General features: G+C 39.7%; 1 protein-coding gene across 1 annotated transcript in view; it reads right to left on the bottom strand.

The window, feature by feature from the left end:
- Positions 1 to 585: 585 nt before the first annotated feature.
- TMEM182 (transmembrane protein 182) overlaps positions 586 to 23,429 on the bottom strand; it is a 76,237-nt gene continuing 53,393 nt past the window's right edge. The window contains exon 5 of the mRNA XM_028104031.1: positions 586 to 806. Within this exon, the coding sequence (XP_027959832.1) occupies positions 586 to 806 (221 nt within the window). The remainder of the gene's footprint in view (positions 807 to 23,429) is intronic.

Below are 23,429 nucleotides of genomic sequence, written 5' to 3'. Positions count from 1 at the left end.
AGTCAGGTTGTGGTCCATTTGAACTGATGGGTTTGCCTGGCTCTTGCCACAAGCACACTGTTATTTATTTTTAAGTCATAAATAATTATCTTACAGGAGTCAGTAATGTGTATGTGGAGATGCATGTGTGTGGAGAAGAAATGGGGTAAGTTCTCTGACAACATTTGTTTTCTGTTCTTAATTATTCCCCAAAGATTTTTTTTTTTTTAATAACAGAAGTGAATGCCAAGAAGGAAGCTTTAAATCAAATCTTCACTAGCCCAGGTGGTGGTGTCATGCCATTATCAGGCCTTTGTAACCTGTGTGAGCTCTAACAGTTGCAATGAGAGGGAAGCCCATGTTACCTGCTCCTTAGAGACCTAGGTTCTTGATAGCACCTACAGAGGATGGAAACGTGGATGTCTGGAAAGATTCTAAGACTTTCCTATTAGCAGAAATCACAAGTAAAATGTAAAAGCAAAATTCAAATACTAACTAAAGAGCTCATCTAATAATTCTACACTGGGATCACCAGAACAAAATGGAAAAAAAAAAAAAAGTGCTGTTTTAAAACCTCTCAAAAAAACGGTGGTGGCAACGGTTTGATTAGTGATGTGTCTGTATATGCCGTCCAATAACTAGAAACAGTAATCCAGCTAATAAAGAAAAAAATATCCCCGCTGGGGCCAGGAAAAATGACCAGCCATACAGAATAGAAGGGGTGAACTCCAAGCAGTCTCTCATTTTCATATTTTTGTAGCCTTCCATGTCAGCCACTGCCTGGACCCAGACGACATACAGCATCACCACCAGGGAGAACAGGATGCCTGAGAAGGACAAAACAAAAGACCTTTAGTCTTTCTGAAGATGTGTCCCAAGAACACTAACCAATCATTTGCCTGATGATATGTCTATAAAAATACCATTCTAGCCAAATCACCTACTTTGTGTCACACCCTTTATTATGTGTTTTATATGCACACTGCTTAGCTTTAATTTTAAAGCATTGTGATGGCAACATAAGAACAATGGCAACAGCTGACATGCCTTCATTGAGTACTACTCTATGCCAGGCTCTGTATTAGGTGTTTATGAACATAAGAGTCAAAGATCCGGCCTAGTGGAATTTCTCCTAACATTTCCCATCTGTACTATATGCCTGGTTTGGAGTGAGCACTGTAATACATTATTTATTTCAATTTGTACAATGAATTGATAAAATAGGTACTATTGACCCTCGGTTTTAAGGATATGCAAAAACAACCAGTAGTTTTCAGAGCCGCTTTTTAGCTCAGGTCTTTCCAACTATTATTATATTATTATAATACAGCCTAACTAGTGCTATGGGTAATTTTGTCAACGAAAACCAAAGCCAAAGTAAGTATCAGACAAAAACAGAGATGAAAGCACTGAACTAATTTAAAAGAATAGACATGATTCTTTCAAATTGAAATACAGATGCTGAAGATTGATTATAGCATAAAGGCAACATTGCCTGGAAAGAATGAGGAAAAAATTAATGAAAAAATTCTGTGGAATGTAAAACCACAGGTATAAGACCAAGAGCCTTATTAGACAAGAGAAAGGAACAGAAGAAGAATGGAGGGATGCAGGGAGGGAGCAATGTGACCAAAGAGCTTCATGAATGCTAAAACTTGAGAATACTGCAAAGCATATACTTTTCCACGTGGTGGTCACTGAAATAACAGAAGGGAGCAGCCCCACTGTGCTGAGCTGCAAACCCAGGAGAGTCAGCCAAGCTGATACACGGGTGAGTGAGTGACAGGTCCCACACACAAACCACGCAGCCTGAGGGATTCAAATTTGTCCCTGAGCAAAATATACTTGAGGTCATTTGCTAGTTTCCAAAAGTTCAATCCAAACATGTCAAGGACCTATTATAGTCTTGAATTAATGAACGAAACCATCAGGCATAAAATCTCCATATTCTAATTGCGAGTCAGTCTGAAAGGTAAACATAACCCTGTGACTAGGAGCAGAGAGGGAGGCATATTGGCAGGACAGAGTAGCTTTTAAGAGCCTAGCCATTAATCACCCTTCTCCAGTTAATTGTGCTCCCACAGTATTTAGGATGTCTTCTCTCTCTTGGGCCATCCACTGTGTAAAGAATCCTGAGAAGTACACACAAAAGAAGACGGGCTCATAAATATGCCAAGGTGAGTCTTAAACTTTCTCATAATCGTGATACAAACACAAAGCAATGAAGAATCAACATAGATGCTTCACTAATAAGAAACATCCTTCACACTGTGGTCTGTAATGTAAATGCAAATACTGGAGCACAGAAGAGTGCAATTTAACCACTGAACAACAGCTATGTCAGAGAGAAATAGTAAAGTCATAGCCGGCGAGCAAACTCCTTGCAAAACCGTACCTCAGATGCTGACAACAATATGGCAATGCCATGTGTTGTCGAGCAACTCTGTGCATTTCAATACATTTTTCTGCAAATATATAGACACTGCTCTCCCCTAATGTAAAGGTTTGGCTTAGTTATTTGCATACTATTTCCCTTATGCAAACACACTGCAAATCTTTGTTATTATTTGTTGATATGTTTCTTATCTCTCTTGCATCATGTGACTCTCTTGTGCTTTCAGATAGTTTTATAAAAACAGAAAATTGCCTTTGTGAGAACCAGTAGCCTTATGCATATTTTCTTTCAAAAGTTGCAAAACCCATTACTGAATTTAGAGTATTTAAAAAAAAATGTATTGTGGGGCGCCTGGGTGGCTCAGTCCTTAAGCGTCTGCCTTCGGCTCAGGTCATGGTCCCAGGGTCCTGGGATGGTGTCCCACATGGGGCTCCCTGCTCAGTGCGAAGCCTGCTTCTCCCTCTCCCACTCCCCCTGCTTGTGTTCCTGCTCTCGCTATCTCTCTCTCTGTCAAATAAATAAATAAAATCTTTTTAAAAAAATGTATCACAAGTAACCATGTGGATGATTCTTAATAAGGAAGAATGAACTTATATTTTAAAATTGCTGTTATCTGAAGAGCATTTACATCCTGAAAGCAATGAAAATAGGCGTTTCTATCACTACAATCTTTAACTTGTTCACTAATTGAAGATACTGCCATTTAATTCATATCATATCTGTTTATAATTACATCTTCCCATGGGGTAAAAGAGTGTTTCCCTACCTATTAAATTGCCAGTGTTTTATACCAGTGTGTATATGTGTGCATGTGCGCACTCACATGGAAAGAGACAAACAGAAAGTAAATGAACTAACAGACATTGGTAAGTATTTACACCAAAGGCCAATGGTTTAGCTGACATGACAGCAAGAATTTATGATGGGGGTTTTACATAATGCATCTGGCCAACAGAAGAGTCAGGAGACTATTACCTAGAGGTAGACTGATCAAACAAATAAATATATTGAGGTTAATTGGAGTCATGTTCTTCACTGCCTGAAAAGGGAGTTACAAATTTGAAAAGGGGGAAAGCTAAAATAAAGTCTATGGTGTTTGTTTGGAATTAAATGTATCAGTGTGAATTTATGACTCTAGATAGATACATAGATATAGAAGTAAAAGTGTGTGTGTGTGTTAAGATACACCCGTGTGTATACACCTACATATATTTCCTGGCTCTGTGTCCTGGGAGGATCTGGGAGCAATAACACCTCAGTAGCATGGAGCACACCAAGTATCTGGATACTTGGCTTCTAAATATCAGGAACCAGGCATCTCAAAGAAATAGGTGAATCCAGGCTGGGACAGAAAGTACAAGATAAGTCTGGAATGTCAGATATGCTCTCAGAATGGTGGGGGTGTTTCAGAAGCTAGCTCGAGAGGTTCCCCCTAGCCAGCTCTGAGGCAATCAGACTATCAGACCAATAATGATAATGGCACATGATACCTCACTGAATAAAAGAGAAATCCATGAGCCCACAGTGATATAAATAAATGAATGAATACATTAGGCAGGGAGAAGGGAAAGCTTTTCCTTAGAGAATGCTAACTTATAAATGTAGAAGGAATAGTTCAATTAGAAATCACCATTTGGCAATCATTTAAGTAATAATACAGGCAAGGGAAAAAAATGGATGCTAAAACTAGTAGATGAAATTTAGATGAGAAATAAATATTTACACAGGCTCAAAAATCTCTTCCCACAAAACACTTACCAATTGTAAAGGGGAAAACAGTAATTTCATACTGAAGAAACCTGGCAAATAGCACCTTACTCAAATGATCAGAGGGCATGTCCCCGGTGGCATGGCATGCTGATGTCACTAACCACCTTGTAAGATACAATGAGAATAACACAGCATCACTGCTATGATACAGCCAAAAATGAAGAGCCTAAATCCAATCAGAAGGAAACATCAAACACACCAACTCAGGAACATTCTAGAAAATCACAGGCCTGTACTCTTGTAGAGTCGAGGTCATGAAGGTCTAAGTAGGACTTATTCTGGTCTGATGGAGATTCAGATAACATTACTACTAAATGCAAAGCATGTTCCAGGACTGGAGGCTTTTGCTAGAAAAGACACTGAGATAGTTAGTGAAAGGTGAATGGAGTCTCTGGGTGAAGGGATTTTTCAATTTCTATGTACATCTGAAAATATTTCAAAACAAAAGACAAAATGAATGAATTAAAAAACACAAAAAAGCATGGTGGGAATCTGTGGTTATGTGCGTTAGAAAGGACATATACTGGCGGGAATGGGAGGAGAGTATGTGTGTTCATACACCCAGAAAGACACATTTTCTTTTGGTGGGCTATTGTGATGATTAATGAACAGTAATATTGCTGATTTGGTTCACCTACCAAGTGGAGAGTATCATTTGGGGGAACACTAATGGAAAAATACTATGTTAAAATCTTAATTATTATCCCTTGATTTCTTAAAGGACTCTCTCTCATTCGTGAAAACATAAGTAATAACTGTCCCTGAGTAACAAGTGAGTTACATGTCAAACCCACTTGCCACTGTGATTTTAGCAGGAATAGAAAATATTGCTAATATTCAGGTAATAATTTATTTTTAAATTGTTATATTTAAATTTGGTCATATTTTGAAAGCATAATTTATTTCCAATTAAATTTAAAAATACCTAATTGTTTGAAGACCAAAAAAATTCATAAAACAGCTCACTGCAGGCATAAAGTAAGATAGCAAATCCCAAGAAGATTTGTGATAATAAAACCATGGACAAATAATTAAGTCACAAGAAGAATGCATTGGTTCTCTTACTAATTAGCAATGTGTGGAAGAGCCACTCACGATTTTACAACTCTTACGAAGTTGGAAACTTCTCCTTCTAAATATCATGAATTCAATTTGGAAAGCATTTTATCTGAAACAAAGGTCACGTAGTCACAAAGGGCCATTAGGAATGCAATTGCTAATGATAAACAATATGGAAATGTTCACAATGTGGAAAAAAATACCAAAGAATTTCACCAACATCAAGTCACAGACTAAAAGTAAAACTGCATGTCCTCAATATTTTATGGAAGCAAGTATGGAAAAATAAACCAGATTTAAAAACACATTCTTAAGAAAATAAAATAAAATAATAAAAAAACATTCCTAGAGAAAAGTTAGCCACAGAAATGGAAACTTTTCAAAAAGACAGGCGAATATCCGGGGCAGAGCAAGATGGTGGAGGAGTAGGAGACCTGGATTTCATCTGGTCTCAGGAATTCAGCTGAATAGGGATCAAACCATCCTGAACACCTACAAACTCAACAGGAGATCGAACAGGAGAGTAGCAACAACTCTCTGAACAGAGAAGCGACCACTTACTGGAAGGTAGGACGTGCAGAGAAGTGAATCCGAGGCAATATTCGGGAGGATAGACGGCGGGGGAGGGGGCTGCCGTCAGCCACTTCTGGCAAGCGATAGAGCCCCGGAGAACAAAATCGGAACTTTTAGAAGTAGGTTCCGCTGAGGGACATCACCCCAGTGGCTAAGCGGGAGGTGGAAACCTTGCGGGACAGTGTGGACTCAGGACCCTCGGGGTCACAGAAAGACTGGGGCTGCCTGTGTGCGGCAGAGCTCCCAGGTATCAGAGCGGGGAAGCCGGCTGCAGAGACGGAGCCGAGGCGCGGGCTCTCAGCTTGGGGTTGCCATAAACTGTGATCCGCGGCCCAGTTGGGACCCTGAGCCTCCAGCAGGGACCCAACAAGCAGCAGAGCCGGGGAGACTCCCCTTCCTCCCCCAGGAGGAGCGGCGGGGGAGCAGCACCGCAGGGGTCTGCTGGGTTTAGAGACTCCACACGGGGTCAGGTGCCACAGATAGAAATGCTCGGTCACAGGCCGGGTGAGCACGGAGTGCGGCCAGAGACCAGGGAGACGGGAGTGATTGACTGCTGTTCTCTGGGGGCGCACTGAGGAGCGGGGCCCTGAGTTCTCAGCTCCTCCAGGCAGAGAGTGGGAGGCCACCATTTTCACCCTGGTCCTCCAAAGCTGTACCGAGAGCTTCCAGGGAACAAAATCTCCTGAGAGCAAACCCGAGCAGCTTGCTTAGCCTGGACCGACAAAGGGCGGGGCAATTCTGCCTCCGGCAAAGACATCTGGGAACCACAGCAACAGGCCCCTCCCCCAGAAGATCAGCACGAAGAGCCAGCAAGCCAAGACCAAGTTTACCGATCAAGAAGAACGGGAGAACTCCAGCGCTAGGGGAATAGTGCACATAGAATTCATGGCTATTTTACCATGATTCATTAGTTTTTCAAAGTTAATTTTTTAACCGTTTTTTGTTTTTTTTTTAATTTTTCTTTTTCCCTTTTTCAACCAACATCTTATCAATCCCTTTTTTAAAAAAACATTTTTTATTTTTCATTTTTAGAGTCATATTTTATCCCTTCATAGTAGTTACCCTTATTTTTGGCATATATATATAAGTTGTTCTTTCTTTAAAATTTTGATATAAGTTTCTTCTAACAGATCAAAATATACCCTAAATCACTAGTGTATGGCTTTGTTCTAGTGTCCTGACTGATCACAGTCTCTCCGATTTTTTTTCATTTCTTTTTTTGTTTTTAAATCTTCTTTCTACTTTCAAACAACTTCTTATCTTATCAATTCCGTTTATAAAACCTTTTATAAGTTTCATCTTTACAGTCATCTTCCATCCCTTCATTGTATCAACCCTTATTTTGTACATATATGTCTTTCTTCTTTCAAAATTTTAGGAGGCACTTTCTTCTAACAGACCAAAATACACCCAAAATCTAGTGTGTGGCACTGATCTATGCACTAGCCTGATCATTTTTGATCATATTCTGTTTTCTTTGTTTTGTTCTGTTTCTGTTTGTTTTTATCTTTTTCTTTTTCTTTTTTTTTTCTCTTTCTTTTACCTTTCTTTCCCTTTCTTTTCCCCTGGTTTCAAGTCTTTTCTGATGTGTATAGAGTATATTTGCTGGGGACGTTGTTAACCTGTTAGCATTTTGTTCTCTCATTCATCTATTCTCCTCTGGACAAAATGACAAGACGAAAAAAATCACCTCAACAAAAAGAACAAGAGGTAGTACCATCTGCCAAGGACCTACTCAATACAGACATTAGTACGATGTTGGACCTAGAGTTCAGAATCATGACTTTAAAGATACTAGCTGGGATTAAATAAAGCATGGAAGTTATTAGAGAAACCCTTTCTGGAGAAATAAAAGAACTAAAATCCAACCAGGTTGAAATCAAAAAGTCTATTAATGAGGTGCAATCAAAAATGGGGGCACAAACTGCTAGGATAAATGAGGCAGAAGAGAGAATCAGCGATATAGAAGACCAAATGATGGAAAATAAAGAGGCTGAGAAAAAGAGACAGAAACGACAGGATCACGAGGGCAGAATTCGAGAGATAAGCGATACGATAAGATGAAACAACATTAGAATAAATGGGATCCCAGAAGAAGAAGAAAGAGAGAGAGGGGCAGAGGGTATATTGGAGCAAATGATAGCAGAAAACTTCCCTAATGTGGGGAAGGAAACAGGCATCAAAATCCAGGAGGCACAGAGAACCCCTCTCAAAATCAATAATAATAGGTCAACATCCCGACATCTAATAATAAAACTTACAAGTCTCAGAGACAAAGAGAAAATCCTGAAAGCAGCTCGGGAGAAGAGATATGTAACCTACAATGGGAGAAACATTAGATTGGTAACAGACCTATCCACAGAGACCTGGCAGGCCAGAAAGGACTGGCAAGATATCTTCAGAGCACTAAACGAGAAAAATATGCAGCCAAGAATACTATAACCAGCTAGGCTGTCATTGAAAATAGAAGGAGAGGTAAAAAGCTTCCAGGACAAACAAAAACTAAAGGAATTTGCAAACACAAAACCAGCCCTACAAGAAATATTGAAAGGGGTCCTCTAAGCAAAGAGAGAGCCTAAAAGCAGCATAGATCAGAAAGGAACACAGACAATATACAGTCACAGTTACCTTACAGGCAATACAATGGCACTAAATTCCTATCGTTCAATAGTTACCCTGAATGTAAATAGGCTAAATGCCCCAATCAAAAGACACAGGCTATCAGATTGGATTAAAAAACAAGATCCATCGATATGCTGTCTGCAAGAGACTCATTTTAGACCCAAAGACACCCCCAGATTGAAAGTGAGGGCGTGGAAAACCATTTACCATGCTAATGGACACCAAAAGAGAGATGGGGTGGCAATTCTTATATCAGACAACTTAGATTTTAAAACAAAGACTGTAATAAGAGATGAAGAAGGACACTATATCTTACTTAAAGGGTCTATCAAACAAGAAGATCTAACAATTGTAAAAATCTATGCCCTTAACATGGGAGCAGCCAATTCTATAAGGCAATTAATAACAAAAGCAAAGAAACATATTGACAACAAGACAATAATAGTGGAGGACTTTAACACCCCCCTGACTGAAATGGACAGATCATCTAAGCAAAAGATCAACAAGGAAATAAAGACTTTAAATGACACATGGGACCAAATGGACTTCACAGACATATTCGGAACATTCCATCCCAAAGCAACAGAATACGCATTCTTCTCTAGTGCCCATGGAACATTCTCTAGAACTGATCACATCCTAGGTCACAAATCAGGTCTCAACTGACACCAAAAGACTGGGATCATTCCCTGCATATTTTCAGACCACAATGCTTTGAAACTAGAACTCAATCACAAGAGGAAAGTCGGAAAGTACTCAAATACATGGAGGCTAAAGAGCATCCTACTAAAGAATGAATGGGTCAACCAGGAAATTAAAGAAGAATTAAAGAAATTCGTGGAAACCAATGAAAATGAAAACAAAACTGTTCAAAATCTTTCGGATACAGCAAAGGCAGTCCTGAGAGGAAAGTATATAGCAATACAAGCCTTTCTCAAGAAACAAGAAAGGTCTCAAATACACAACCTAACCCTACACCTAAAGGAGCTGGAGAAAGAACAGCAAATAAAGCCTAAACCCAGCAGGAGAAGAGAAATAATAAAGATCAGAGCAGAAATCAATGAACTAGAAACCAAAAGAACGGGAGAACAGATCAACGAAACTAGGAGCTGGTTCTTTGAAAGAATTAACAAGATTGATAAACCGCTGGCCAGACTTATCAAAAAGAAAAGAGAAAGGACCCAAATCAACAAAATCATGAATGAAAGAGGAGAGATCACAACCAACACCAAAGAAATACAAACAATTAGAAGAACATATTATGAGCAACTCTATGCCAGCAAATTAGATAACCTGGAAGAAATGGGTGCATTCCTGGAGATGTATCAACTACCAAAACTGAACCAGGAAGAAATAGAAAACCTAAACAGACCTATAACCACTAAGGAAATGGAAGCAGTCATCAAAAATCTCCCAACAAACAAAAGCCCAGGGCCAGATAGCTTCCCAGGGGAATTCTATCAGACGTTTAAAGAAGAATTAATACCTATTCTCCTGAAACTGTTCCAAAATATAGAAATGGAAGGAAAACTTCCAAACTCATTTTATGAGGCCACCATTACCTTGATCCCCAAACCAGACAAAGACGTCATCAAAAAGGAGAATTACACAAGAATATCCTTGATGAACATGGATGCAAAAATTCTCACCAAAATACTAGCCAATAGGATCCAACAGTACATTAAAAGGATTATTCACCATGACCAAGTGGGATTTATCCCTGGGCTGCAAGGTTGGTTCAACATCCGCAAATCAATCAACGTGATACAATACATTAACAAAAGAAAGAACAAGAGTCATATGATCCTCTCAATAGATGTAGAAAAAGCATTTGACAAAGTACAGCATCCTTTCTTAATCAAAACTCTTCAGTGTATAGGGATAGAGTGTACATACCTCAATATCATAAAAGCCATCTATGAAAAACCGACAGCAAATATCATTCTCAATGGGGAATGCTGAGAGCTTTTCCCCTAAGGTCAGGAACGCGGCAGGGATGTCCACTATCACCACTGCTATTCAACATAGTATTAGAAGTCCTAGCCACAGCAATCAGACAACAAAAAGAAATCAAAGGCATCCAAATCGGCAAAGAAGAAGTCAAACTCTCACTCTTTGCAGATGATACGATACTGTATGTGGAAAACCCAAAAGACTCCACCCCAAAACTGCTAGAACTCATACAGGAATTCAGTAAAGTGGCAGGATATAAAATCAATGCACAGAAATCAGTGGCATTCCTATACACCAACAACAAGACAGAAGAGAGACAAGTTAAGGAGTCGATCCCATTTACTAACTGCACCCAAAACCATAAGATACCTAGGAATAAATTTAACCAAAGAGGCAAAAGATCTGTACTCAGAAAACTAGAAAATACTCATGAAAGAAATTGAGGAAGACACAAAGAAATGGAAAAACGTTCCATGCTCATGGATTGGAAGAACAAACATTGTGAAGATGTCAATGCTACCTAGAGCAATCTACACATTCAATGCAATCCCCATCAAAATACCATCCACTTTTTTCAAAGAACTGGAACAAATAATCCTAAAATTTGTATGGAACCGGAAGAGACCCTGAATAGCCAGACGAATGTTGAAAAAGAAAAGCAAAGCTGGCGGCAACACAATTCCGGGCTTCCAGCTCTATTACAAAGCTGTCATCATCAAGACAGTATGGTACTGGCACAAAAACAGACACATAGATCAATGGAACAGAAGATAGAGCCCAGAAATGGACTGTCAACTCTATGGTCAACTAATCTTTGACAAAGCAGGAAAGAATGTCCAATGGCAAAAAGACAGTCTCTTCAACAAATGGTGTTGGGAAAATTGGAAAGCCACATGCAGAAGAATGAAACTGACCATTTCCTTACATCACACACAAAAATAGGCTCCAAATTGTTGAAAGACCTAAACGTGAGACAGGAGTCCATCAAAATCCTAAAGGAGAACACAGTCAACAACCTCTTCCACCTCAGCCACAGCAACTTCTTCCTAGAAACATTGCCAAAGGCAAGGGAAGCAAGGGCAAAAATGAACTATTGGGATTTCATCAAGATAAAAAGCTTTTGCACAGCAAAAGAAACAGTCCACAAAACCAAGACAACCGACAGAATGGGAGAAAATATTTGCAAATGACATATCAGATAAAGGGCTAGTATCCAAAATCTATAAAGAGCTTATCAAACTCAACACCCAAAGAACAAATACTCCAATCAAGAAATGGGCAGAAGACATGAACAGACATTTTTCCAAAGAAGACATCCAAATGGCCAGCAGACACATGAAAAAGTGCTCAACATCGCTCGGCATCAGGGAAATCCAAATCAAAACCTCAATGAGATACCACCTCACACCAGTCAGAATGGCTAGAATTAACAAGTCAGGAAACGACAGATGTTGGCGAGGTTGCGGAGAAAGGGGAACCCTCCTACACTGTTGGTGGGAATGCAAGCTGGTGCAACCAGTCTGGAAAGCAGTATGGAGGTTCCTCAAACAGTTGAAAATAGAGCTACCATACGATCCAGCAGTTGCACTACTGGGTATTTACCCCAAAGATACAAAGGTAAGGATCCGAAGGGGTACATGCACCCCGATGTTTATAGCAGCAATGTCCACAATAGCCAAACTGTGGAAAGAGCCAAGATGTCCATCGACAGATGACTGGATAAAGAAGAAGTGGTATATATACACAATGGAATATTATGCAGCCATCCAAAGGAATGAGATCTTGCCATTTGCAACGACGTGGATGGAACTGGAGGGTGTTATGCTGAGTGAAATAAGTCAATCAGAGAAAGACATCTATCATATGACCTCGCTGATATGAGGAATTTTTAACCTCAGGAAACAAACTGAGGGTTGCTGGAGTGGTGGGGGGTGGGAGAGTTGGAGTGGCTGGGTTATAGACATTGGGGAGGGTATGTGCTATGGTGAGCGCTGTGAATTGTGCAAGACTGTTGAATCACAGATCTGTACTTCTGAAACAAATAATGCAATATATGTTAAGAAAAAAAAAAGAGGAAGAAGATAGCAGGAGGGGAAGAATGAAGGGGAGTAAGTCGGAGGGGGAGATGAACCATGAGAGACGAAGGACTCTGAAAAACAAACTGAGGTTTCTAGAGGGGAGGGGGGTGGGGGGATGTGTTAGCCCGATAATGGGTATTAAAGGGGGCACGTTCTGCGTGGAGCACTGGGTGTTATGCACAAACAATGAATGATGGAACACTACATCAAAAACTAATGATGTAATGTATGGTGATTAACATAACAATAAAAAAGTTAAAAAAATACAGGCAAATGTCAAACCTCTATATTCTTGCCTGAAATATATATACCTGTATTAAAAAACAAAAGCCTTTTGGAGTTACTGAAAAACAATAACCTTGATATTTAACTGCTTAGATATAACTGAACTGCCTTTGAAATGTGTTTTAACAACTTCAGTCATGGGCAGCTATTGGTTACTTGGGGAAGAATCATAAATTCAAGATGATTCCATTGGCCTCTTTTAGTCATGCTTGCACACAAATTCAGGGACAACTCATTTCAGCTTTCTACGGGCACAGGAAAGACCATGAATTCCATAGTCAAAAAAATGCATAATGAATGAAGTTAAAGTGAACAGTGAACAGTGAATTAGAATCAGAAAAATATTGCCTTTTCTCTAACTGGAGGCTGCATGCACTCTAGAGACAGGGCAATATTCAGCAAGAGCATGTAGAGAAACAGAGCTAGAATGTCAGCTTCATAAAATCTTAGGGATGATAGCAGCAGCTTACTCCTTCTGTCTATTTTCAGAGGATGAAATGAGGTCTGCAGTCACAAGGTCAAAGTAGCCTGTGGCATAACTCAAACGGACACCCTGATAGCAGATACAACACATTAGGATGAAGACATTCACAGACACCCTACAGTGGGGAAAAATTCCAAGGAGGTGGCAGGCAACGAGATTACTTTTGCAGGTGGAGCTCCCAGGAAGGTACACAGAGGGTTCACGCTAACTATAGAAATGAGGAAAAAACCTGGAGTGTGGGTAAGGGTACAAAGGACAACTGTGTTAACGGAATGGTGAACCTGGATCTGACATGCCCAGAAGAAAGAACAAAAAGGAAACTTGATAAGCTATGTATTTACTATCATTTTTGAAAAGGAAACATAGCAATTCATTAAGAAATACATAACGAATGCCTTCTCAGACCTGCAGAGGAGCACTGAGCAGCATAAGTGACCACGTCCCCACAGGGGGCCTTGGCAGAAGATCGGTAAACGGTCTTCATATAAACATTTCTGAAATTAGTCCATACTAATATTTGAAGGTATTATATTAAGCTCCAATAGTTTGAAGGTTGTTCTAATGGGTAAAAAGCATTGCAGGTTCATTGTTTCTCTTTCTCATTTTTTTAACTGAGGTATAATTTACATAGAGCAAAATGGATGAGTTTTAAGTATATGGTTTGATGAGTTTTGATAAATGTAAACATCAGTATACCCACAATCCATTAAAAATAGAACATATCCATCCCTGTCACTCCAGAGAGGTTCTTCAGGTCTCCTCACACCCCTCCCCCAAAGCATCTATAGCAGAGCTTTGCCCTTAGAACCTTGTAGAAATGAAATCATGACCATGTGCAGTCTTTTGTCTCTGGCTGTTCATACTCAACATGATGACAGAGAATTCACCCAGGTTGTGCATGTATTAGTAGTCCCTCTTTTTTACTGCTGAGCACCATTCCCATTGTATGAGCAGACCACAATTTGTTTATCCGTTTATCTCTTGATGATCATCTGGGTTCTTTCTAGGTTTTGGCTATAATGAATTAAGCCACAATGAATATTTTGGTTTGTGATGTTCTAACTCAAACAAAGAGTCTTGAAATGACCGATACATTTCCTTAGACAAATGGTTTTAAAAAAGGAAATAGGCAACAGTATCTTTTCTCAAATTTTATTTTATTATGTTATGTTAATCACCATATATTACACCATTAGTTTTTGATGTAGTGGTCCATGATTCATTGTTTGCGTATAACACCCAGTGCTCCATGCAGAACGTGACCTCTTTAATACCCATCACCAGGCTAACCCATCCCCCACCCCCCTCCCCTCTAGAACCCTCAGTTTGTTTCTCAGAGTCCATAGTCTCTCATAGTTTGTCTCCCCCTCCAATTCGCCCCCTTCATTTTTGCCTTCCTACTATCTTTTTTTTTTTAACATAGAATGTATTATTTGTTTCAGAGGCACAGGCCTGTGACTCAACAGTCTTACACAATTCACAGCACTCACCATAGCCCATACCTTCCCCAGTGTCTATCACCCAGCCACCCCATCCCTCCCAACCCCCACCACTACAGCAACCCTCAGTTTGTTTCCTGAGATTAAGAATTCCTCATATCAGTGAGATCATATGATATGTCTTTCTCTGATTGACTTATTTCGCTTAGCATAATACCCTTTAGTTCTATCCACATCACTGCAAATGGCAAGATTTTGTTTTTTGATGGCTGCATAATATTCCAGTGTGTGTGTGTGTGTGTGTGTGTGTGTGTGTGTGTGTGTGTGTGTATACACACACCACATCTTCTTTATCCAGTCATCTGTCGATGGACATCTTGGTTCTTTCCACAGTTTGGCTATTGTGGACATTGCTGCTATAAACATTGGTGTGCACATACCCCTTCGGATCACTACATTTGTATCTTTGGGGTAAATACCCAGTAGTGCAATTGCTGGATCGTATGGTAGCTCTATTTCCAACTGTTTGAGGAACCTCCATACTGTTTTCCAGAGTGATTGCACCAGCTTGCATTCTCACCAACAGTGTAGGAGGGTTCCCCTTTCTCCGCATCTTCGCCAACATCTGTCATTTCCTGACTTGTTAATTCTAGCCATTCTGACTGGTGTGAGGTGGTATCTCATTGAGGTTTTGATTTGGATTTCCCTGATGCCGAGCAATGTTGAACACTTTTTCATGTGTCGCATCAGCATATTTTTATGAAACATGATCTTATGCCAAACTGATAAAAGAGATGCTGGGCTTCCAGAGGCTGTGGCAGTGACCTGCAGTGCACCTGCTCAGACTCTCCCCCACCCCCCTTAAGAATACAGTCTTCCCTTCCTCAAGCATCAGTTTTGTCAACAAAACTTTTGACAGCTCTTGAATTTTGTTCACTGTGCAATTAAACTCTCCAAATGCTTGGAGCACCGGGATGTTTTGTGACTGTTTTCTGAGTCAGAGTTTTGTTTTTTGTTTTTTTTTTAAACTGCATTTTTGTATCATTTGAAATACACAAAATATGATGTATAAATGAATGTTATGAAGCTTCATTATAAAATGAAACCCTGCGAATTGGTCCCCAAAGTAGGAACCAGAATGCCACCCTGCATCGTTATTTTCTGAGACGTCTTTAGAAAGGCAGTTGCCCCTCAGGTATGTAGGGAGCATCTCTAGCCTTTAATTTAGAGGATATAAAAGCACAACCAAGGAGAAAGAGCTAGACCCTTTCTCAGAATGGGCAAGGGTTTAACCTCTTGGGATGGAATAACAGTGCTCCTTCATGATATGGATGACACTGGAGTCTATAAGCAGTATGCTTTTGAGGCCCAAATCCATAAAAGACTTTGGATAATGTCTGCAAATGACTTTATATATAGGGTCATTACATTTATGTATGTGTTTTAAAAACATAGAGTATTAACTTTTAAAAAAGTAAGCGCTTAGTGCCACAGTATTTGCAAATGAGTTTGGCATATGTTAACTTTTAATACAGTAGGAATCTTAAAAATTGCAGTGTTTGAGACCTTTCTCAAATTTTAAGAAAGCTTATGTGTCAGGCTAAAGGAGGAAATGTGGCCATTAGTGTAGGCTATTCTCACAGATCCATTCCAGAATCTAAAATGCATACTTATTTTTCTAAACATTACATGGGGAAAGGAAAATTTGCTAATTCTACATTTTCTCAAAAGTAAGACTTACTGCACCATAACATACTTTCAAAGTAGTTATGTATCTGTTAGTTCATTCACTAAAGTTTTTTTCGGGAAATACACTAGAAGTTCTTAAAAATAATTGTACTTTTGTAATAGTCCTTCTTTACATTAAAATGCTATTCCTTTCTCTTTCAATTATATTATGTTCATTTTTACATATCATTTCGCAGAAATTTTAAAACTGCTAATGCATAATGATCAACCATAAACAATTTTCACTCTTTATTTTCTCAGACTCACTTTCCACAGATTTTTCTCCAATTTCCTGAGATAGCCTGAATACCTTATATAGTTATAATTTCATGCCTGTATCTTCTCATTACATCTCTCTGACTTCCAAATATTCATAACTGCTCACACTTCACCACACTACTGTCCAAATATATTAACTGCCTCTTCCCTTTCATTTTCTGGCCTCATGTTTTTATTTAGTCAACCAAACCTATATAATGTCTATTGGATTTCTCAAATACTTATTACTTTCTTAGGTTGGCATAATCTTGGTAGGCATTCAACATCCTGCCTATCCCATACTCTGCACTCCCTTGAGAAACAGTTATTGACAGAAAATGATCAGGAGGGTTTATCCATCTGTACACATCATTAGGGACTGCATCTGGAAAGCGGATTTTCATTTAACACCAAGGAAGTGTTTACTCACAGTAGATGAATTTCACAAAGCAGGAGGTGGCTGAAGGGCACAGGACTGGCTTCTGACTGCCCTGGTTTAAATCTTACCTCAAAGGTGTACTGGCTGGAAAGCTTTACACTTGACGAGCTGAGTAACTTTGAACAAGTTCTGTACTTCTCCGTGTCTCAGCATCTTTGTTGGTAAAATAGAGGTCATGCAGGTGCCTACTGCAGAGAGCAGTCATAAGGAATTAATGGAGATAACGCACTTAGCAAGGTGCCTGGAACAGGGCAAGCGCAGAATAAGCATTGGCTAGTTTTGTTATTATCATTATTTTTATTGAGCTTTGGCATGAACTACTGCTAATGGCTAGCAAATATTATTCTCTGAAATCTTTTAAAGCATCAGAGCTTCTCATAGGACTGGGCTATTTTAGAGCTAGTCAAGAGGCAAGGGGATAAACTGCCACAGTGCCTTCCAGTTCCGAGATTCCGTGAGAAGTGAGGGAGATTGTCTGTCCATGTCTTACTAGAATCTTCCACCAGGTGGCACCAGTCACCCCACAGGCCCATCACTGAACATTTCAGAAAGGGTAACAGGTGAATCCAGACTTGCGCTCACTTATATATTTTAAGGACATTTTCTGTCTTAAGTGTCCAGTGAGCAAACTTCCTGTCCTTCCCCAACAATCTTTTAGTTACAGGAAGTAAAAATTCTTTCTAGGACAGACTTAACATATGTCAATCTGGTCATTCAGGGGAGTCTATTACTAATGTGTTTCTCTTTTGTACAAGTAAGTATAATGGGTGGGGGGAAAGGCCTCCGAAAATGCATAAAAATTTCAGTTAAAAAAGCAGTGTGCCTTATCCATTCACTACTAGTTATTTCTGAGCAAATTGACTATTTGGGGGAAGGGTGTGGAATAAAACAGAATATTTGCAAAGAAATTAAATGCCTTCTGGAACTAAGTTAATAGTAGATGTTAATGATACACATACTTTAAAGAAGGAGAGTGAAGCAGATGAAAATTCATTCTGCCTTTCCACCATACTAAACCCTAACCCCAAACCAGGGATGCTATTTATAAAGTGGAAAGCATCTTGTCACCCTACACATCTGAAAACTCCCTTTCAGTGTGGTGGTTAATTATATCCCATAATAAAATACCATGTGAGTAAAAGCATTCATTTGCCAGGACCTATAGATCTAGTTCTCCAAAAGAACCACACAGATACATTTGTAAAAGGGGGTGGGGGCCATTTACTCACGTTTCTAGTTCAAGGTTTTCCAGAAAGTTCCACTAAAGCTATTACTGAGCTGACCTCTCATACCCTAGATTCATCTGGGCAGGGGCTGGACCATCACCCAGAATGTCTCCAATGAGAACACATGTGCACACCAAGACCAGATAGGGGTAGAGACTCAGGAGCACACCAGCTCTCTCCAGAGAAACCACTCTGTGTCTCTTCATACTCCTCAGCCCTTCCCCAGCCTTCACCTGGCTGGGCTGTTGGAGGCTCACAGGACTGGGTCTCACTTGTCCCTTCTGAATTCTTCCTCTGGGGACCTGTCTCTTCACTGGAGCATCATACCTCTATCATACTGGTGCCCCATTCCAAACTGAGTGGGGATAAGTCTGATCCAACAGCCTGTTATGCACATTCTAACTGATAAGCAATGTGGGGAAAAATACTTTGAAGAACTGAGAAAGAAAAGTTATAGGATTTAAAGTATTTTTGTAAATAAAAATTCGTCAGAACTCTTTCCTCTTGAATACTGACCAATGTTGACTAATTTTAGCACTTGACATTTTGATGAAACGACATATGGAGGAAACTAAAATTCCACATCAGAATTTGAAGAGAGGCCTTCGACATTATTATGGTATCAATATCCAAAACAATACTTTTCCTGAACAAATTCCCAAATATGACAACTGAAGGCACAAAGCCAGGGTACAAAGCAAGTACTTCTAGAAACATAAGGGTAACTGGTTCTTCCAGAACTACTCAGAAAGCAGATCTAGTGTACAAAGCTTCTGGACTGAGCAAAAGAGAAATCCAAACTGCTGTTTTGTGTTTCATAAAAATCAGAGACAGTCACTACATTAAAAACTAATGATGTAATGTATGGTGATTAACATAACATAATAAAATTTAAAAACAAAAATCAGACAGGAATTCTACTACAACAAGCACATCTGGCTAATGTATCAGTAACCTACAGTTCTCATGAGTCACCCTTTTGTCTCCATGCACGCCTCCAACAGAACAGACCTGTGAATAAAAATGTGAAGTCCTAGACTTTGGTGAAATACTCTGTTCCCCACTAGGAGGTCATGCTTGTGATTTTCTCCTGAAAGCCTCCTTCAGGTGCACTAAGAAAGACACAGAAGCTTTAGAAAAGCCGTTCTGGCAAGAATTCACTGACCTTCCAGGCCTGTCCTGCTAGCACAGAGGCCCCTTTGCTTGTCCAGGGTAAGTGGCTGTTTATAGTCTGGATCTCTCATGATACAGACATGGAGACAGCAGGTGCAAGCAGGGAGATGCGTGTGCCTGTAAGTTTAGAACGCCTGCCTCTAGGCTGTCAGCAATTCTTCCCTAATCCCTTCCTGCTCATGGTCTTCTGTTTCCTCCACATACTCTTCTCTTGCTTTGCTTTATCTAGAGACGTAAGGAGCAAGGTATGATACTGAGTGCTTCCTGGAAGCCACGTGTTCAGTCTCAGCCAAAAAAAAAAAAAAAAAAAGGAACATCTGAAATATGTCCCTTGGCTTCTGTGACTGATTTTTTCTAGGATTTAGGTGAAAAAGTATCTTGCAGTTTGCATCCATCACATCTATCTTATTTCATATAGAAATAAATGTGGTTTGCTGATGAGCTACTACAAATTCCATTGCTCTTTTGAAAGAAAAAGGAAAACAAACCACAAGTCCAATTTTCCGATTCAGTAGTTTATATGATATTTTGTACTCAGAATTTTATATTCCCTTCATCTCCTCCCACCTTTCCTATGCCACTTTTTTAAGAGGGTTCACATCACTACACTTTTAGAAAGCATTGTCCTCCAGATCCAAAGGGAACAGGGATGAGCTGTGGAAGGATGTGCTTCCAGCAGTTTGTCCCACATGGCAGAGGATTTATAAAATTCACCCCAACTCACTCAGCTTATATCCCTGGTTACCAGTAACGGCTTGAGCAACAGCTGTCTGGGCAAGGAGCATCCTCTGTGGTCACAGAACGGGGCAGGAGTCAAATCACTACTTTGCCCCCAAAGGACAAATTGTTCCAAAGGACCAATTACACTGCAGAGGTACCCTTGGCTCCCATTAATACCTCCTGGGTCTAGAATTAAGAGCAATGGAATTTGTAGTAGCTCATCAGCAAACCACATTTATTTCTATATGAAATAAGACAGATGTGATGGATGCAAACTTCAAGATACTTTTTCGCCTAAATCCTAGAAAAAATCAGTCACAGAAGCCAAGGGACATATTTCAGATGTTCCTTTTTTTTTCCTTTGGCTGAGACTGAACTGCTATATTCCTCTGACTTACAAGATGTCCATGTAGTCTCACCAACATGAGGGTCCCACAAAGGATTTAGCCAAGATCCAGAAACTTTTCAGGCACCTCCACACAGGAGGGACTCTGTCTAGCTCTACATTCAGCTGAAAAACGTAAACCCACTTTGTCACTCAGGAAAAAGTGATTTCAATTACAAAAGAAAAACCTTTGCACCATAATATCTTGGTAAAATGCCAATTTTAAGTTTTATGGCTTACTACCCAGTGATGTCAGTATCCCAGAATTTCCAGATCACGTCATTATTCTTTCCAGTACATTTAGAAGTCTTACTCATGCACAGCAATTCCTGTCTTGACCTCGCTTTGCCCAGACACTAGGAAGTTTCAGCTATATAATAATTTCCTCCATATACTTTAAAAGTTTTGTAATGCTATGCCTACCCATTTTAATTTCTGCATCTTTCCTGTCATCTCTAACATCACAGGGATAGGAGAAGACAAGCGTCAGCCCCTTTGGATCTGAAAGTTCTCTGGGAGTCCACATTAAAACAAATTTCAGCATTTGTTTAGGCTTTGTAGAGTGTGTGATGAAACCCGTTGCAAAAGGGTCGGCGTTATAACATCCTGACAATTACCATATTCATGTATGTACCGTATGAGTACATACCAAATGCTTGTTCCAGAACTGAACCTCATCGGAGAACACACGGCCTAGCCTGCCTGAAGAGGAACTTGCCCAACTGCAAGGAGTGGCAACATATGCCCTCCACACTTTGCTCTGAGCCTGTTGACAGAGCAAGAGGAATACCCTGGACCCCGCCCCTTATTCACACGGACAACTGTGACATCAGCATGACTCAGCCATGCATGGAATGCTCAAAAACAGTCTTACTGCTAATGCCAAAGAGTCTTTGTGCATGCACATACCCAGCATTGGCCATTTGGAATTTGGCTATTCCCCGTTCTAAAGCCATCTGTCCAAATAAAGAGAGAGTGTACAATCTTGTTTGTGGCATTGATAAAGCTGCCACAGCAACCCCAGGCCCAAGCTGCACCTGTTCCTAGCTGACCAGCAGAGCACAGAGCGTTGGCACAGGGCAGCACGGGAGGCTCAGTGAGGCAGGGAATGACGAGGCAAGCCATAAAAAACAAAGAGATTCTAGAATACTAGGCCTATAGAATGGGATCTCTTCATTTTGAAAATATAAAATCTAACCAAAGAAAGCATTATAAATTCAATTCAGTTTAACTCAGTAGATGACTATATGCATGGTTCCATATTAAATGTGGCACACAAAAATTTGGCTGGCCGAAAAACCTAGCGTTTGCTACATATTTGCCAAGTGTTCATATAGCATAGCATGTAAGTTTCCACCTTCGACTCTGAAAGGCTAAGTTGCCTATTAACATTACCTGAGAATTTTGGTAATAAACAATGAAGAGACTTTAAAAATTCTTCTATCAAGAAGTACTGAAGCTGAAGGATGATTTATTGGCCCCATAACTGCCTTACAGAATTGTGTTTCATTGTGGAAATTGACACTAGACTATAAACTTCAATTATTCCTGAGAACATCACTTTTTCTGCCCAAGCTAATTTTGTCTCATCCAACAGAATCTCTCTCTGTGTTCTGTGGGAACAAATGGTCCTATACAAACAATAAAGAATTCTGCCATGAAGGAAATTAAAAGTCAAGTTTGAAAGGAAGTGTCCTCATAATTGTCCAGGTGGTTGTTTGCAGAATGGGTCCCAGAATACCATGGACACCTCTCAGTTCCCAGGGGGCTTTAGAAGAAGATCTGAGCAAGGGGAACCCCAGCCCCATTCCCACACACAGCAAAGATTCATCACAAAAAGAAAACCCACTGGTCACTGGCCTATGAGTACATACCAAATGCTTTTACCTTCCTACAGAGTTCTCAGCCAAATGTAATTCTTTGGATATACTACCTTCTTGCACAATTTAAAAATGACCAACTTTTGGGGCACGCGGTGGCTCAGTCGTTAAGCGTCTGCCTTTGGCTCAGGTCATGATCCCAGGACCCTGGGATCGAGCCCCGCATTGGGCTCCCTGCTCAGCGGGAAGCCTGCTTCTCCCTCTCCCACTCCCCCTGCTTGTGTTCCCTCTCTTGCTGTGTCTCTCCCTGTCAAATAAATAAAATCTTTAAAAATAAATAAATAAAAAATAAAAAGATAAAAATGACCAACTTTTTTTTTTTCAAAAGCATGAGACATACACACAGACACACAATTCTTTGATCAGACTAAACCAAGGATCAGAGCATTTCTGAGTTTGAAACAACCATGCTGTCCATGATTTGTACTAAACTCATGGTATTACAGTTGACACTTGAACACTGTGGGGTTAGGAGTGCCGACCTTTGTGCAGTTGAAAATCTGCCTGTAAATTTTAACTCTCCCAAAACTGAACCACAGTTGAAAATTTGCCTATAACTTCTTTTTTGCCTATAACTTTTGACACCACAAAAACTTAACTGTAGTTGAAAATTTGCCTATAGCTTTGACTCCCCTAAGATTTCATGACAGCCCACTGTTGACCAGAAAAGTCTTACTGATAACATAATCAATTAACATATACTTTGTAAATGTATTATACACTGTATTCTTACAATAAAGTAAGCTAAGAAAAGAAACATAAGAAAAACATAAAGAAAAAATAGATTTACAGGACTATACTGTAAATTTACAGGACTGTACTGGAAAAACATAAAAAAGAAAAAACAGATTTACAGGACTGTACTGTATTTATCAAAAAAAAAAAAGTCCGTGTATAAATAAATGGACCCACACAGTTCAAACCCATATTGTTCAAGGGTTAACTATACATATTTCCTTTATTGGAAAAGATTTAAAAAGAAA

Source organism: Eumetopias jubatus, unplaced genomic scaffold (genome assembly GCF_037043125.1).
Source record: "Eumetopias jubatus isolate StellerSeaLion01/CBP00866 unplaced genomic scaffold, mEumJub1_p1.0 scaffold_9, whole genome shotgun sequence".
Lineage (NCBI taxonomy): Eukaryota > Metazoa > Chordata > Mammalia > Carnivora > Otariidae > Eumetopias > Eumetopias jubatus.
This window is presented reverse-complemented; position numbering and strand designations above follow the sequence as displayed.